Source organism: Antechinus flavipes, chromosome 4 (assembly GCF_016432865.1).
Source record: "Antechinus flavipes isolate AdamAnt ecotype Samford, QLD, Australia chromosome 4, AdamAnt_v2, whole genome shotgun sequence".
In the NCBI taxonomy this organism is placed as follows: domain Eukaryota; kingdom Metazoa; phylum Chordata; class Mammalia; order Dasyuromorphia; family Dasyuridae; genus Antechinus; species Antechinus flavipes.
In genome coordinates, this window is record NC_067401.1 from 15908535 (window position 1) to 15925838 (window position 17304).

Below are 17304 nucleotides of genomic sequence, written 5' to 3' on the forward strand. Positions count from 1 at the left end.
AAGATGATGGGCTCCAACCTGGTGCTTGTTTTCAGGAAAGTGCTCCTGCACCCGCTTGAAAAGCTGGCGGAAGGTGGCCCGGATGACCGCTGGACACATCCTCACTGAGCGAGCGATGGCCGACAGGAGCCCGCCGAGGTATGACTGCAGGGTCTGGGCGCTCTGCTCTATCACCTCACTCTCTGTTTGGATCCGGTGCAGCCCTGAGCATCTAGAGGGAGGGAGGTGCATTCCATGCTGTATTGGCGATCCTTGCTTCCCCCCATTCAGACAAACACAGACACACAGATACAGAGAAAGAGTTCTAGGCACAGATACAGCTGTAGACAAAGATATGGGCACAGACACGGATATAGACATAGATATAGAAACAGATACAAATATGGATATAGACATGGACACAGAGACAAAAGACATAGATATAAATACAAATACACATATAGATATAATCACAGATATAGATATTGATGTGGACACAGATCTAGGCAAAGGTACAGAGATATAGACATAGAAGATACAGACATGGACACAGACACAGACATAGATATAGGCACAGACAAAGATACAGACATAGATGTGCACACAAAGGTACAGAGATAGATACACATAGAGAAATAGACATAAATGATATAGACACAGACATGGATACAGACATAGATATAGACACACACACAGAGACATAGACATGGACACAGACACAGATATAGACACACACACATAGACGTAGACATGGACACAGACACAGTCACAAAGATATAGACATAGATGTAAACACAGACACAGACAGATATAGACACAGACACAGATATAGACATAGACATGGACACAGACACAGAGACAAAGATATAGACATAGATATAAACGCAGACACAGATATAGACATAGACATAAACATGGACACAGGTAAAAGTACAGACATAGACACATATAGAGATATAGACACAGATATAGACACAGACATAAACATGGACATAGACACAGACACGCAAAACACAGAGAAAGAGTTCTAGACGCAGATACAGATACAGACAAAGATAGGAATATGGACAAAGATATGGGCACAGACACAGGCAAAGACATAGATATAGGTATAGATACAGAAGAAATGGATACAAATATGGATATAGATATAGACACAGACACAGATATAGATATAGACACAGACACAGACAGACGGAGGTACAGAAATAGTCATAGAAATAGAGAAATAAACACAGAGACTTAGAGACACTGCCAAAGATACGGAGACACAGACAGACAGAGATTCAGATAAATATCCAAAAAGACAGAAGTGATTCAAATAGCCATGCATGATGACAGATAGAAACACAGAAATCCAGACAAAGATGCACAAGCATAAAGAGGGGAGTGAATAAAATTTAACAAAAAGGTAAACTGAGGCGATTCTCTGTGAAAGATATTTATTAACCAGAACATGCAACCTATAATAAAACATGAGTCTAATGTCTCTGACTCTGGCTGAGACCCTGAATTGGAGGTGCAATACATTTTCATAAGCCTAACAGCACAAAAATCATATAATTGGCCAAACTTACAAAGGGGATAGATTACTGATTACATCAAAGAAAGTTTAGCCCCAGGTGGGATGGCGGCTACCTCTTCCTATCTCTAAGAAATGCTTTTGTGAATTTTCTGGTCCTAGTTGCCTCCTGAGGTTCCTGAAAAGGGCAGACTTTGTGACAATTGAAAAATTAGACAAGACTGCCTTAATTGTTAAAGACGGGACAAGGTCAGCTAGCCCTACCCACTGAGGGATGCCTCACAAACTTTGCAGGAAATGGCTGAGACAATGTTTTGTGAAAACATTGAGAAGAGAGTTTTTCTTCAACCGACAGTAACTGGATCCTAGGGATCTCTTCCGAGAGGGTGAGGTTGAACTTTATTTAGCATACATAAGCTGCTTTACCCAGAGACAGAGAAGAGGCTCAGGCTCATTACATGGACTACAGAACGTGGTTACACAATAAAATCAAATATATACAGGATCGAGAATTAGTTTCCTCAGAGAGAAACACAGACAAGAACCAGGATCCCTCTTCCCTCCAACTTCTGGATTGGGCAATATTTATATCTCTCCTAGCCTTTCATGGATCTTGAGGTCCACAGTATACACCCCTGACTCCTGGGGTGTTTGGAACTGGGCAAGGTATTCCTATATCCCTCTCCTTCTTTATCTCTGTGGCGCAGCCAAGAGTGCCCACCCTCAGAAGCACCTGCCTCTCTCCCTCTCGCGGGAAACTGTCCTCACCCCACGTCTTTAATCTCCACTTTGCTGGGGTCCAGTTCCACATACTTCTTCTCTTCAAAGACTCGGTTGATTGTGGGACCCAGAACACTGTGTAAGTACTGCATGCCTGAGACCTGCAGGAGAGAAGGCCCAAGATTGGTCACAAGAAGAGGCAGATGGGAAAAGATGGGCTGGTGAGCTGATGGACAAAGATGGAATGGAGGAGAGAAGAAGAGGTATTCTCCCACTGGGAATGCCATCCTCTTCCTCTCCACTTGTCCAAATGCTCACCATCTTTTGGAGTTCCGGTGAAGTCCCACTTCCTCAACCGTTCAATCGACAAGCACTTCCTCAACCATTCAATCAACAAGCACTTACTAAATATTTATATATCAGACCCTTTGCTAAGTGAGACTTTTTATCTTTAAGGAAAGAGTTGAGGGAGATTCTGCACTAGTTCAATGGAGAAGTTTAGAGGAGAGAAAGTTGAGGAAAGAAGATAATGACGTCCATCTTGGATATGTTGAGTTTGGGATACTTATAAGATGTCCGAGTAGAGATGTCTATCGGGCAGTTGGTTATCATTGCTTGGGAGAGGTGGGAACTTGAACATATAGGTCACAAAGAACACACCTCAAATCTAGAGCTGAAAAGGACCTCAGGGGCCATCTAATCTACACTCCCCTCATTTTACAGATGAGGAAACTGAGACTGAGTGATTTCTTCAAGGTCTCAGATCCAAGAATCATCTGAATAAAGATGACAATCGAACCTGTGGAAGTCGGGGAGATTACTGAAAGAAGGAAGGTGCTATGAGAGAAGAGAAGAGGGCCTAGGACAGAGCCCTAGAACTCATCCTTGTTAAGGGGACCAACGAGGATGATCTAGAAAAGAAGGCTGAGAAAGACTAATGATAACTAACACTTTTTTATAATGCTTTGAGATTTGCAAAGCGTTTTACAAATATTATCTTATTTGATCCTCACAACTCTGGGAGATAAGTACAATTATTACCCCCATTTTACAGATGGGGAAATTGAGACAAAGAGCAGTTAAATGTCTTGCCCAGAGTCACACAGTTTGCATCTCAGACAGGATTTTAGTTTGGGTCTCCTGACTCCAGGTGTGAACCAGGATTGAGATCTCACTGGTTTCCAGACCCATTTATCAGAGTCCCACAAGTATGCACCCTACTAGAATGCCTTCTAATGACGTTCTGGACTAGATGAAGGTGCTAACTGATGGGTTTTGTGTGTGTGTGTGTGTGTGTGTGTGTGTGTGTGTGTGTGTGTATGTTTGATCATAGCATCATCTGGCTCCTTTTCCTCTTTGCAGGAGAGTTTCTCAGGGGAGTTTGGCTCTGCAATAACCAGGCACGCTGCCATATTTGCCGGAAGCCTTGTGGAGAGTCCCCTGTTCCTTTAACCTGACTTCCTCCCCACCCTCTCTTAGTTTTCTATGACGGTTCTCTGGGAAGGATGATGAAAAGGGAGAGCCCGGGTGAGTGTGTAGATCAGGGGTGTCAGGTGTGAAGGAGTCTATCCCTAGCTCTGGTTATGTCCCTGTCCCCAAACCCACCTACCCTCATCCACCTCCCTCTCACCTTCAAAAAGGATTCCATGGATTTGGAGGCCAAGGAATTGCTCCGAAAGAGAGTGTTCGCTTCGACTGAAAAAAAAAATCAATAAGCATTTATTATGTGACTACTGCGTGCCAGGAACATAGAGCTAATAAATAACTCATAAAACCCAAAGATGATTGTGAGGGACCTGGGAGTGGGAGGATGGCGGTAGCTGGATGTGAGATACAGCTCTGTTCTGAACGTCAGGTTGCTGTGAGGACAGAAGCTGGAAAAAACCACCATTGAGGGCCTCAGGCCAAGTGGCCACAGATATTCTCTTGAATGGCTTCATACCCTCACTCCACCCCTCAGGTCTGGGGATTTTGAGGCAACCTCTCCTCCTCCCCTTCTGGCCAACCCTGCCATTCAGCTGTGCTGGCAGTAGCAGGGTCCTGTGCCCTATCCAACGCCTGCTCGTGCCGGACCCTGCTCCCCCTCCTCTCAGCCAGATGTTCTCCTTTCTCATCTATATTCATCCTACAATGCCTCCAAGATCCAGCTCCAGCTCACTTCCTCCAGGAGGCTTTCTCTGATTGTTCTCCTCCTCTTAAGTTTAGGAAGAATCCTTCAGCTACATTTCCCAAGATCCCCACTTGGGGTGACTCCCTGCTTCTCCTATCGCCAGCTAGGGACACTGCCTCACTATCTGGGCCCTTAGGATTGCCCTGCTCCCCAGCAAGATCACTCACCAGTCCGCTTGAGCTCTAGTTGGAAAAGCAGGTCCAGGAATTCCTTGATTAGCCCCTGGCCCAGGAAAAGCTTGACCATATTGGTGGCCACCTCCTGGCGACACTCGGCTGTCGTGGTCTCCTCGATGAGGGAGATCAGCTGCCCTGGATGCTCCTTGGAGGTTGGAGAAGGAAGGGCCCAGTGAAGGATGAGGCTGAAATCTGCCACCCCCTCCCCATCATTGGGAGATGATCTCCAACTAAGCCATACGCTTTCTCCCCCTGCGACCCCCAAACCAGAGTCTCAATTTGTTCTTCTGCAAAGGAGGTCTCCTCCTCTAGGCCAGGAGGGCCCACATAGAAGGCATTTCATGGAATATTCTCTTCTCCTGTCTCCCCAGGGCAGAAGGTGCTACTTACCCCCAAGGAGATTAGAGACCTCGGGGCAAAAGCAGTAGGGAGAACTGGCAGGAATGGGGAGGGGACGTCTGGGAGTGTCCAGAGCCAAACCCAAGGCCCCAGAAGGGCAAAGATGTCATGTCCTCAACCCTTACCTGAGGACTCAGTTTGACCTCCTGGCAGAGCAGTTGCACAAGGGGCTGGTAGTGGCTGGAGGGCAGCACCGTCTCATCCCGGAGCCACACCTGTAACTGTAAGGAGCCCAGGCTGCCCCTGGAAGCAGGAGGGCACAGTCACCAAGACAGATACCTAGTCAATACCCTGGATCACAATGCTATTCCAAAGTCTCCTCCCTCCAGTCTGGGAACACAGTCTTCAAGATTTATCTTCCTCAAATGCTGTTTTCATGACACCCCCCTCCCCAGCCTTGCAGGAAAAAAGTCCCAGACTCCTGAAACCCCAAAATGATCATGGTTTGAGGGACCTTAGAGATTATTTCATCTCATCTTCTTCCCAATCCTTCATTTAACAAATGAGGAAACTGAGGCTCAGGCTCAAATTCATTAGCTTGGCATTCAAGGCTTTCCAGGATCTGATCCCAATCTCCTTTCCCCATCGCTCCTGATGATCAAGCCCAAGCGTCCTACTCACCGTCTCCCATGAGCACTTCTACCTTCTGCCCTTCCCATTTATTCCAAGCTCATCCACCCTTCAAGACCCTCCTCAGATTCAGTCTTTACATTGATTTTTCACTCTTCAGGATACCACCTGTTATCAGTCATTATGTTTGGAGGTTTTTGGTTTTTGAGGGGGGGGTTGGAAAAAGAGAGGTCTGAACTGCAATTTTAGCAATGCCTCAAACTCCCAGTATGGAAACTCTCTCCATCAATTTATTGATAAATTATAACCTTAAAATAGTTGTCCGGGGCACTGCCAAGTTAAGGGGCTTGCTCAGGGTCATAAAGTCAGTACAAGTCAGGGGTGGTACTTGAACCCAGGTTGTTCTGACCCTGCAGCTGACCTTCCATCCACTACACCATGAGTCTCTGTCAAGACACTTGGTATCCTGTATTGTTGATTAATTTCTCATGGGTCCTTTTCTTGACGCCCAAGATGATGACTGAGAGCTGTGTGACAGCTCAGGCACTGCCATCTCCTCAGTCCATCTCCTGTGTCTGGCACCCAATAAAAACTCAGAGATGGCATGTGAAGGGGACACACTTGAATAGTTTGGACTTAGAATCAGAAAGAAAGTGAATCCCGTCTCAGACACTCAGTTGTATGACCTTAGGAAATCTCTGACTCCTCCATGCCTCAGTTTCCCTATCTGTAAAATGAAGGGATTGGGCTCCATGGCCTCTAAATTTCCTTCAGCTCTGTACCTGTGATGTATAACTCCACCTATATCTATGAGCCCAATGGGATTCTTGGTTAATTGACCAACTGGTATCAGCATTCTTAAGTAAGTTCTTCTTAAGTTCTTTAATTCTCTGGCTCTTCCCCATTAGAATGTAAGCTCCTGGAGGGCAGGGGATGGTTTTGTTTTTACTTTGAATCACCAGCGCTAGAGTGCTTAAGAGATGTTTGCTGATAGTTTGGTTGATTCTTCCCCATCCCTCAACCTTATTTGTGCACTGGGCTCCCTCCCAAGGGAAGGGCTGAGATATAACTGAAGTCAAGTAGCCAGATAGCCTCCTATTCAGAGCCCATTCACTATCCCCCCACTGGTGTGCCTGAGAGCCCCACAGGATGGGGAAGGGGCAGTGATTCCCATGACTCTCCTGGGAGGTTAGTCAATGGTGACCCTATTTAGGCACTGGGAGGTGCCCCCTCCCAGGGGCAGAGCCAAGGAAGGGCTGAGATATAACTGAAGTCAAGTGGCCAGAGAGCCTCCCATTCACTGTCCCACTGATGTGCCCGAGAGCCCCATGGGATGGGGAAGGGGCAGTGATTCCCATGACTCTCTTGGGAGGTTTGTCAATGGTGAACAAATTTGATGCTGTCCCCTTCCACTGTTCTGTCTTTCAGAGCTCTGGAACGAATTTCCATCCTGGAGCCCGCCAGCCCCCATTCTGAAGATTCCCCTCCAAAACCCTTCTGGAACTTACTCATCCACTCGCTTCTTGGACTGGTCCGGTCTCAGCCAGAACCAGCCCTCTTCCCGCTGGGCAGCTTGCAGGCCGTGGATATTGAACATCACCTGAGGAAGGGAAGAAACCAGAAAAGTTTGGAATGCTGGGACTTCTGCCTAGGAGGGACTCAACTCTGACACTGACTCTGAGTATCCCCAAGCACTCTCTCCCTCTAGCCCTCCAATAACAAAGTTTAATAAGAGGGTTATTTAATAAGTTGGAGATTAAGGACAATGACTCGACTGTACCAAAAACCTTGTGGGAAGGGGATATCTTGGCACCAGACTCCCCCCAATCCAATGAATGAATCCCACTGATGTAGAGTTGGAACTCCAGGGGCCTCTGACCTCAACTCCCTCATTTTATAAATGAAGAAACTGAGCCTGGGGAAGTTCAATGATTTCCCAAGATCACACGGTGGTAAACGTCAGAGGCAAAATTTGAACCCAGAACTCCCATGCTCCTTCCACTGTTCTACGTTGTTTCTTAACTTAATCAGCATCTGCCTGGATCCAGGACAGGAGAGGAATTAGACCCCAGATGTAACTTCTAAGGTCGAAAGGATCCAGGACTCACACATTAGGACCTCCAGACCATCCCTCTTCAGGGACCAAGGACCATTTTTCATTAATTATCCCTTGCACAAAGATGTCTCCATCCCCAATCCCCAACGTTCCTCATGAGATGTTCTGGGTCCAAGAGTATTATACAACCCTCCTCCCCATCTCAGGGAAGAGTAGCCTCACCCTCGGATACCCCTAGAAATACAAACTGGGGTTCTCCAGGAGAAATAGCTTCTCTTCATCCGAGTATATAAATCAGAGAAGGGGATTTTGTCAGGAGGCAGTGTGGTTAATTAGACAAGCACGGGCTGTCCAGTCAGAGGAGCTTTGTTTAACTCCTACCTTTAACCCTTACCACTGTATGACCTTGGAGAAATCACCTAACTTTCCTCATCTATAAAATGAGGATGTTCCAAGATATCGTCTAACTTTAAATCTACAGGATACGTGTACGTGGCCGGGTGTAAACATCCATGTAGATTTACACACTTAAAAAAACCCAAAAGATATAGGACACATTTACTTCTAGAATTCTCTTTCTGTTTCTCCTCTGTATATTAACATGTTTATGTTTATTGGTGCTTATTCATAACAGATACTTTATTCATTTTTTTCACCTCTTAAATTCTTTAAAATTCTTTAATTTTAATTTAATTTTTTATTATATATATTATATATAATAATATAATAAAATATATAGTATGTATAAAAATATACATCATATTTATTTATATGTACATTATATTTATACAATTATATATAATATATAATAAAATTATATTTATATAATATATTATATGACAAAATATATAACAATCTAATAAAATATTTTTATTATTTAATTAGAAAATAATTAAAAATTGTTTTTCCAGTTATGTATAAAGATAGTTCCCAGCATTCACTTTTAAAAGATTTGGGGCTCCAGATTTTTTCTCCCTCTCCTTCCCCTCCCCATTCCCCAAGACAACAAGCAATCTGATTATTTTCTTTCAAAGGGGGAGCTCGTCCAGGGCTGAGCTGAGTCGGCCCCGACTCACCTTGCCCAGGAAGTCATTTCTGCTGACCAGGTCCCAGTCCCAAGCTTCCACACACAGCGTCCCGGGGGCAGACTCGTCCAGCTCAAACTCAAAGGTCTCGTTCCATCTTGGGTAGCAGGATTTCTTTACAACCTGACGGGGATGGGGGCGGGGGGAGGGAGGCAAAGAAAGGCCAGTCCCATACTTGCCTGATGCATCTCAAATTTGTTATTTGGGGGTGGGAAGGCCTCCAATCACAGGAGCAGGACCACTGCTGGAGCCTCAGCTCTGAGAGGACCTTACTCCCTGAGGCTCCCTGAGAACCACAGCACCAGAGTGGAAAAAGCCCCTGCTCTGGAGGCAGAAGCTGTGGATTCAAATCCCACCTCTGAAGCTTATTGCCTCATGGCTATGGCCAAGTCCCTTAAGCTCCCCAAGCCTCAGTTTTCTCATTTATAAAATTAAGGAGTCAGTGGGACTCTGTGGTCCCTTCTGATTCCAGCTCTAAAATCTTAGGGGACTTCCTCTCCCTTTTACAGATGAGAAAACTGAGGCCTTGATGGAGACGTGACCAGATCCAAGTGAATGGCAGCTGGGACTAGACTCCATCTCCTGCCTGCTCCTCATTCCTCCACTTGGGTGGGTCTGAGCGGGCTTTAGCTCCGGTCCCTTGACCGTGCTTGGCTGAGAGGAGAAGCTCCTTCCTCCTTCCACCTGGGGGTGGGGTGACAGTGGCCCCATGCAGACCCCCGTAAGCACCTTCTCTCTAGCCCCTCACCGAACTCTCCTGGGTCTTGCCATTGTAGCGCACTCGGACAAAGGGGTCAGATGCTCCATTACGATCCTTTCTGGCTAAGTCCCTGGGGAAAGACAGGTGACCGGGTAAGTTCTGGCTTACCTTTGTCCTCTGGGTGGATAATGCCGAGAGACAAGGGACCCCAACTTCCCGCCCGAGAGCAAAGGCTGTGTCTAATCCTGTCTGGCCCTGAAGGATGGGGTGCCCCGGCAAGCCTCGGGGTGCCCCTGTCTTACCTCACAGGATATCCCCTCACCAAAGTCGCTGTCGCAGCCAGATTTCAGATTCAAAAATGTCACCATCATCAGTGATTTTATACATATAATAGGGACAGGGCCTGGCCCTGTTATTGCAGTGGTAAGAAGGGCTCTCTCTGTCAGCAGACTAGAATTCTCCCAGCAGCCTTAGAGATCACCCAGAGCATTGACAAGGGAAGTGACTCAGGGTCAAAAAATCCATCAAGGTTGGGGTGTGAACCCAAAGCGGCCTTTGAGGGCAGCTTTCTAGCTTCTGGGCCAAGTATATGTTAACGATGAAAGACCCAGGGGCTTCTATAGATATAGATTGACATGCTGTGGAAACCCCCAAAATGAATGAATGCAATCAGGGGGCGCGTAAGAGAGACAGGGAGAGCTTCCAGGAATAAGAAAGTAAAGCCAATTTTTTTTTTGTTTGTTTAGTCATTTCGGTCATTTTCAACTCTCTGTGACCCCCAGTTGGATTTTCATGGCAGAGATACCCTAATGGTTCGGCCATTTCCTTTTCCTGCTCATTTGACAGAGGAGGAACTGAGGGAGGCAAAAGTGACTTAAGGGTCACACAGTTAGTAAGTGTCTGAGGCGAGATTTGAACTCGGGAAAATGACTCTTCCTGACTCGGGACCCAGCACTCTGCCCACTGTGCCACCCAGCCATCCATGGTTTTCTGCCTTGGTCAGATCGCATTTGGAGTACACTTCAGGTGCTTAGCAGTGCTTAGCATTCTAGGCACTTAATAAATGCAGAGCAATTGGAATAATGCGTTTAGTTCTGGGGATCACAAGTGAAGTACATTGATTATCCTCCAAAGGATGGTGGCCAGGGGGAGGAAAGGTCTTGGGGCCATCTTAAATGAGGAGCTGCCGAGGAACTAAGGGTGCTTAACCCAGAGAAGGCGCCCCCCGGGGACAGAAAGCAGTCCTCAAGCTTTCCATGGGTTATTTTAGGGAGGGGGATTAACTTTGTTCTGCTTGGCCCCAGGAGAAAGAAGTAGCAGCGTTGGGTGGGACTCTCAAAGGGCAAAGTGAATTTTGAAATCAGGGGAAACAAACAAACAAACAAAAAACAAAAGGAAATGAAAACAACAACAACAACAACTTTCTGACATTAACCCAGAGGAGGGGTCTGGGGACAGAAAGTAGTCCTCAAGCATGTGAAGGGTTATCTTAGGGAGGGGGGCATTCGCTTTGTTCTGCTTGACCCCAGGTGAAAGAAGTAGGAACCTTGGGTGGAATTCTCAAAGGGCAAAGTGAAGCTGGAAACCCAAGGGAAACAAACAAACAAAAAACAAAACAAAATTAAATTAAAAAAACAACAACAACAACAATAACAACAACTTTCTGACAACTGGAGCTGTCCAAAAGCTGACCAAGTGAGGAGGCGGGCTCCCTCTCATCCCAAGTCTTCAAGCAGAGGCTGCACGAGCTCCTGTCCAACTTGTGGGTTGGGGATGTGGGTTCAGAGACATTGGGGATACGGTGGATAAGTGCTATGGTCCTTTTCAACTCTCACTTCTGAGACTAAGCTATCAAGTGCATGGACAGAGACAGCGAAGGAGAAGGGAATAGGACTTATATAGCCCCACTATGTGCTAAGTACTGTGCTAAGCACTGTTTACAAATATCTCTTTCCATCTTTACAACCACCCTGAAAAATATGTTATTATCCCCATTTTACTGTTGAAAAAACAGAGGCCAATACAGTGACTTGCCCAAGGTCACACAGCTAGTAAGTGTCTGAGGCTGGATTTGAACTCACTTCTTTTTGGCTCCTTCACTTGGCAGTTAAAACCCTGCACAGCCTGACCTTTCCCTAGCTTTCTCATGTTCTTATACATCACACCCCTCCAGGTTCTTTACGGCCCAAGGACAGCCTCTGATTCCTTTCTGCTGTTGCTCACGGACAGTCCATCTCCCGTCTCCTGGATTTTCCACTGGGTACCCCCACTCCTGGAAGGCTCCCCATCCTCACCACTTCTTAGAGCCCCCTGAACCCTCTAAGATTCAGTTTGAGTGCTGCCCTCGACAGAAGGCCTTCCCGGGGCCCTCCCCAGGTGCCTGTACCTAAGAGACCTTCCTTCACTCTGTATCTTGCCTTTACCAGGCTTTACGTGAGCTCCCCGAGGGCAGGGGCTGTTCCATTTTTATGTCACCTCTGGGGCTCGGGGTCTGTCTCCTCCACGTGGACTAGACAGATGATGTCTAAGGTTCCTTCTAGATCTAAACTTCTGACTCGAGGATGATGAGGGCAGGAAGGAGCATCAGGAGAAGGAAACTTTGCTGCCTTGTCAAAAAGCCTCGGTTTCCTCATCTGTAAGATGGGAAGTTAGACTCGATGGTTCCTGAGCGAGGATCCCGTGACCTGGGACATTTGGAGCCTTTGATGACCTGGAGCACAGATATGGCCCCCTGTGATCCGGCTTCCAGCTCCACTCCCGGGAGTCCAGGAGGGACCCTCCCTCTCTGCGGCTACTGAACTGATCCTCACGAGCTGCTTCCCTGGCTCCCTCCTCAGAGGAAGGGGCAGAGCTGGATGGCTTGGGAGCCAGGGATGTGCTTCCTAAGGGTGGAATTCTCCATGACTCACTCCCGGAGGCTGGCACGGGCTGTGGGCGGCAGCTAAAAATACCTGGGGAGACCCAGACAGTCCAGTGAACAGACTGTCTCCTCTGCAGTGACTCAGTGAGGAGAGGGACCCAAAACATCAGGAGATCCTGGGGAGAAAACCCCAACCCGCTCGGGCTGTCCGTCACTGCTCCCACTAACGGGCACGGGGGAGAGGGAGAGTGACTCACTCTGGAGATTCCCAAGCAGCCTCCCTCCCACGCACACGGGCACACACGTGGGCACACCCAGCAGGCTTCGCTCGGGCCAGGGGCAGACAAAGAGAAAGCCTGAAATCCGGCAGCGGGGGCTGGGGGGATACGGGGAGGGGAAGGCCTGAGACTCACAGCCAGGTTTACGCTACGGGAAGGAGCCCGTCCTTCTGACGCCAGATTGTAGTCAGAAGACTTGAATAAGAATTTTTCCTGTTACTAATAGCAGCGTGACTTTGGGGCAAAGTCCCTCCCCTTCTCTGGGCCTCTGTAAAATTAGAAGATTGGGCTAAAAATAAAAAAAGAATTGAATCGGGAACCTTGGTTCAATCCTGTTTCCGTCCCTTACAACTTGGGCAACCAGAGACGAGTGAGTTCAACATCCTTGAGCCTCAGTTTCCTCATCTGTAAAATGAGGACAGTAAACTCCTTTCCTACTCCATGTCTATGGCCCTGTGATCTAGGAGGCTATTTCTTTTCCCTCTTTCAACCCCTACTGGCCGCATCCACGAGGCAGAGGGGAACTTCTTAGGGAAGCTTCTAAGATCTGACCATGAGCTCCCAAAAGATGGAGACTTCAACTCTCCCAGCAGATAAAGGACAATTGGATGGAAATCAATCCCTGACCAAACACGATGGTGGGAAGGGGGGCTTTGGAAACCCCCCGAATCACAAGAGGATTCCTCTTCAATGCCAGATTCACTGGACAAGGCTGACAGAGCAAGGGTGTTTCATAAAGAAAGACTCATCCACAGTAGGTAAAAAGCACTGGATTTAGAGTGAGGAAGACCTGGGTTCAAATCCAGCAGCAGATGCTTCCTACTTTGTGTCTGGTGTCCTCCCCCCAAAGGCTCCTTTACCCTTACCCTGAATATCTCTCATATCTTCCGAGTTAGAAATTTGCTCTTACTCTCGTCAGAATATAAGCTCCTTGAGGATAGAAATGATTTCTGTTCTTTCTTTTTATCCCTGGGGACTAATGGCAGATGGTAAGCACTGAATACAATCTTATTCATTCATTGTCTCCAATGAATCCATTGAAGATGGGACTATGTCATGTCTTTCATTGCTTCTCCAGGGCCTACCAGCACTTAATAAGTGCTTATTGATGGATTGATTGACTCTGTGTAATTTATTTAACCTCCCTGAGCCTCAGTTTCCTTATCCATAAAATGGGAATAATAATATCATCTACCTCATTGGTTGTTGTTAGGAACAAATAGGATGCAAAATGTAATATTATTACTAGCTCTATCAGTCTGTCCTCCCCCCTCCCCCCTGCAGGGATCCCAAAGGCCAGTTCCAGGGCCTCCACAGCTTGCTCAGGAGAGTGGGAAAGGGAGGGGCCCCACCCACCTGGCCTCGAACACCGTGCAGCGAAGCTTCTGGGGCCCCTGGCCTTTCACGATCTCCATCTGCAGGTGGATCTCTCCCTGCACCTCCTCATCCGGGTCAATCTCCTTCAGGTGGAGCCATCCACTGTAACCTGGGGAAGGTAAGAGGGAGAGGTCCTTCATAGCACCAGCCGGGCAGCCCCGGGCAAGCAGGAGGAGAGAAGGGAACGTGGAGGGCCCGGGAAGAAGCCCAGCTGTGCTTTGGGAACCTGACCTGTCCCGCCTGCCAGCCCCGGCTGCTCTGAGTCCTGCTTCCCGGAGGGGCCGTCTGCTTGTGCCTGCTCTAGGGAGTGCCTGGGACTAGGGGCCTGAATCCCCAGCTTGGAAACTTATGACCTACTCGGTTTGTCCAAATGCATCTCTTTGGGCCTCCTCGGTAGAACGGTAAACATGGGCTAAATATAGATTCCTTTAAATAGCCAAGGGGAAACCTAAGTTAGAAGACCACCGCTGTATCCAGTGCCCTGCTCCGGCCTTCTCGATAGCCCGATCCATCCAGGTCGAGGCCCCGCCTCTGAGGGACTGGGCTCCTGGCCAAATGGGGAGGGGGTTAAAAGGAAGGTCATGGTTATTTACCAGGCTGAAATTTTGGACCTTCCCTTGCCGTCGTGTTTCAGCAAATCTGGCAGCTCCTCACACAGCTAAGGCTAACCCTCCTGCCTAACTCCTAGTTAGGGAAGGGACAGGAGACGGGAGAGCTAATGACAGCTGGGGGCTGAGAGATTCCCATGCCTGGAAGGAACTTAATCTCGGAGAGAGAAGGGATCTCAGTAGCATCTGGTCCATCCCTCCCGCCCCCACTTTATAAATGTGGAACTTGAGGGTCCTGACTGTAAAATGACTTGCCCAAAGTCATCCAGCTAATAAGTGGTAGAACTGAGACACCCCCCCCAAATCCTATGACCCCTCTTTCCAAGCCATCTCGTCCAATCCCCAGCATCTGAGCAGCCCATTTGACCCTTAAAACCTTTCCAGGAGACTGAGCACCTCAAGGTCAGAAACGTCTCACTTCTTGTATTTCTCCCCAGCACTTAGGACAAGTCCTGGCACACGGTCTAGGGGACAGACACCGGTCCTGACTTTGAGTCAGGGAACCCTGGGGGCTGAAAGAGGCTCTTACCTTTGGGATGCTCGGCTAAGATGTCTCTGGTGAGGCAGACCTTCCCGATGACATCGTCCCGGCTATGGAGGGTGAGAAGGAGAGCGAATATCAAGATCAATAGCGATCGAAAAGGACCCCCATGTGCAAAAAAGGTTTGTAACAGCTCTTTTTGAGGTAGCAAAGAACCGGAGAATGAGCAGATGCCCATCCTTTGGGGAATGGCCAAAGAACTTATGGTACATGAAGGTAATGGAATATTATTATCCTATTAAAAATGATGAACAAGCTGATTTTGGAAAGGTCTGGAAAGATGCTGAGTGAAACAAGCAGAACCAGGAATACATTGTACACAGTAACAGCAAGAATGTGGGTGACCCACTGTGAAAGACTCAGTTCTTTTCAGTGGTTCAGCGAGCCAAGACAATCCCAATAGACTTTGGATAGAAAATGCCCTCTGTGTCCAGAAAAAGATCTAAAGAGACTGAATGTTCACTTCTTTTTTTTTTCCTCTCCCATGATTTTTCCCCTTTGCTCTGATTTTTCTCTATCAACGTGATTCATAAAACAATATGTGTTCAAAATAAATAAACTACTTGGGCGGTCCAGCTTCTCAAGATTAGAGATCCTGGTCCCTAGGGGATAGAAGCTCCGGGCCACTGTCCTGGCCAGGTTTAAACTAAGCCATGATCACAAAACTCAGGGGCTCAAACTCATCCACCGCTGCATCTACCGTTGCAAGATGTCTCATCTTTGGGGGTCGGGGTCGTGAGGTGGGATCCCCAGACCAAGGACTTGCTTTCTTACTTTTTTGGAAAACTTCCTACTCAAAGAAAACAGAACTTTAATTTCCTACTTGTACAAAATGCTTCCATCCTCAAATATACACACTCACGTGTGTGTGCATGTACATTCACACACACGCACAAGCACACAGCTGGGTCAGATGAAAGGCCGTCCCCCTGGGGGAGGAGAAACACGGAGGGAGAAACAGTTGGAGTGATGGGTATCGTTCCTGGCTCCCGAGGCCTCTGCTTTGTCACGTATCTAAATCCATTCAAGACTGATGGCTTGCTTATGGCAGGTGTATTCCAAGGTCCCTGAGGTCTATCCGCCCTGGATGGGTGCATTTATTTTGTTGTGGTTCATTTTTCAGTTGGGGTCATAAAGACCCAGTTGGGGTCAGAGATACTGGAATAGTTTGTCATTTCCTTCTGCAAGGCATCTTGGGAAAGGGAAGGCAGAGGAAGAGTGTGTTGAAGGCATGAGATCAGACCGCCAAGGCATGGAGGTGAGACAGGATGTTCCATGAGGAACAGCTAGTTGGCCAGAGTGAAAAACCAGAGCAAACACATCTTCCTATAGTATATATAGTGTATGTGAACACACACACACACACACACACACACACACACACACACACACATACACACACACACACACACACACACACACCTCCCTAGCCATGATTTATACCCACTTGGCTACTTTACAGGACCTGGTTCCCCAATTCATCCTCTGAGGTCTCCCCAGTGATAAATCCCATTCACAAGTGATTCAGTAACTTCGTCTGACTACGGATCCTCAGTCCTAATGCTGCCTCATGTGATCGTGGATGAGTCCCTTCCCCTAAGCAAGTTCCTCCTCTGTCACATCAGGGAATGGAACTAAATAGTTCCCCAAGATCTCATCATTCTAGACTCCTAATAATGAAAGGTACCGGGTGAGGGATATAGAGCTGGTTCTAACCCAGCTTGCTCAAGGAAGGCCTTGAATGTCACTCTCTGTACCCCAAACGGTCCTTTTCTGGGCCATCTCCCCTTGCCTCCCTTCTACCACAAACGTGCCCACCACCACACCTATCATTATCTATTTTGGACCCGTCTCCTTGGTTCCCTGTTGCCTCTGAGGATACCATACCTGAGAGCATCTTCATCCATGACATAGAAGGACACAGAATGGAAGGTGGGAGGAAGGTGAACCTTGTACTCTTCACCCCAAAATGGGGACAAGGTCTTCCATACCGTGGCTGTCCTGTTGGAGAAGGATGGATGGAGAGAAAGAAAGCTCTTCAAGGACGTCCCTTAGCACCGAGCCCACTTCCCACTTCCACCTCCCCACACATATTCCAAACCCTTAGAAGTTCTTTTTATTCCATCTGATCTTTTTTAAAATTTTATTTGAACCTTTTAAGAGTTCCTAAGCTACCTCTACCACTTAGTTGGATGAATAGCTTCCTTCCTTTGTGTTTGTTATTTTCCCCACTCATTTATTCATTCGTTCATGCATTCATTCT

At 47.4% G+C, this 17304-nt stretch overlaps 1 protein-coding gene across 2 annotated transcripts in view; it reads right to left on the minus strand.

The window, feature by feature from the left end:
• The window catches only part of LOC127558643 (ras GTPase-activating protein 4-like), a 45111-nt gene that overhangs the window by 9477 nt on the left and 18330 nt on the right, over window positions 1–17304 (minus strand). For both annotated transcript variants that reach the window (XM_051991873.1, XM_051991874.1), the window contains exons 3-13: window positions 16929–17042; window positions 15030–15091; window positions 13872–14001; window positions 9426–9507; window positions 8669–8800; window positions 7045–7136; window positions 5092–5209; window positions 4559–4712; window positions 3852–3916; window positions 2270–2382; window positions 19–211 (exon numbers count right to left, since the gene is read on the minus strand). In XM_051991873.1, the coding sequence (XP_051847833.1) occupies window positions 19–211; window positions 2270–2382; window positions 3852–3916; window positions 4559–4712; window positions 5092–5209; window positions 7045–7136; window positions 8669–8800; window positions 9426–9507; window positions 13872–14001; window positions 15030–15091; window positions 16929–17042 (1255 nt within the window). The remainder of the gene's footprint in view (window positions 1–18; window positions 212–2269; window positions 2383–3851; window positions 3917–4558; window positions 4713–5091; window positions 5210–7044; window positions 7137–8668; window positions 8801–9425; window positions 9508–13871; window positions 14002–15029; window positions 15092–16928; window positions 17043–17304) is intronic.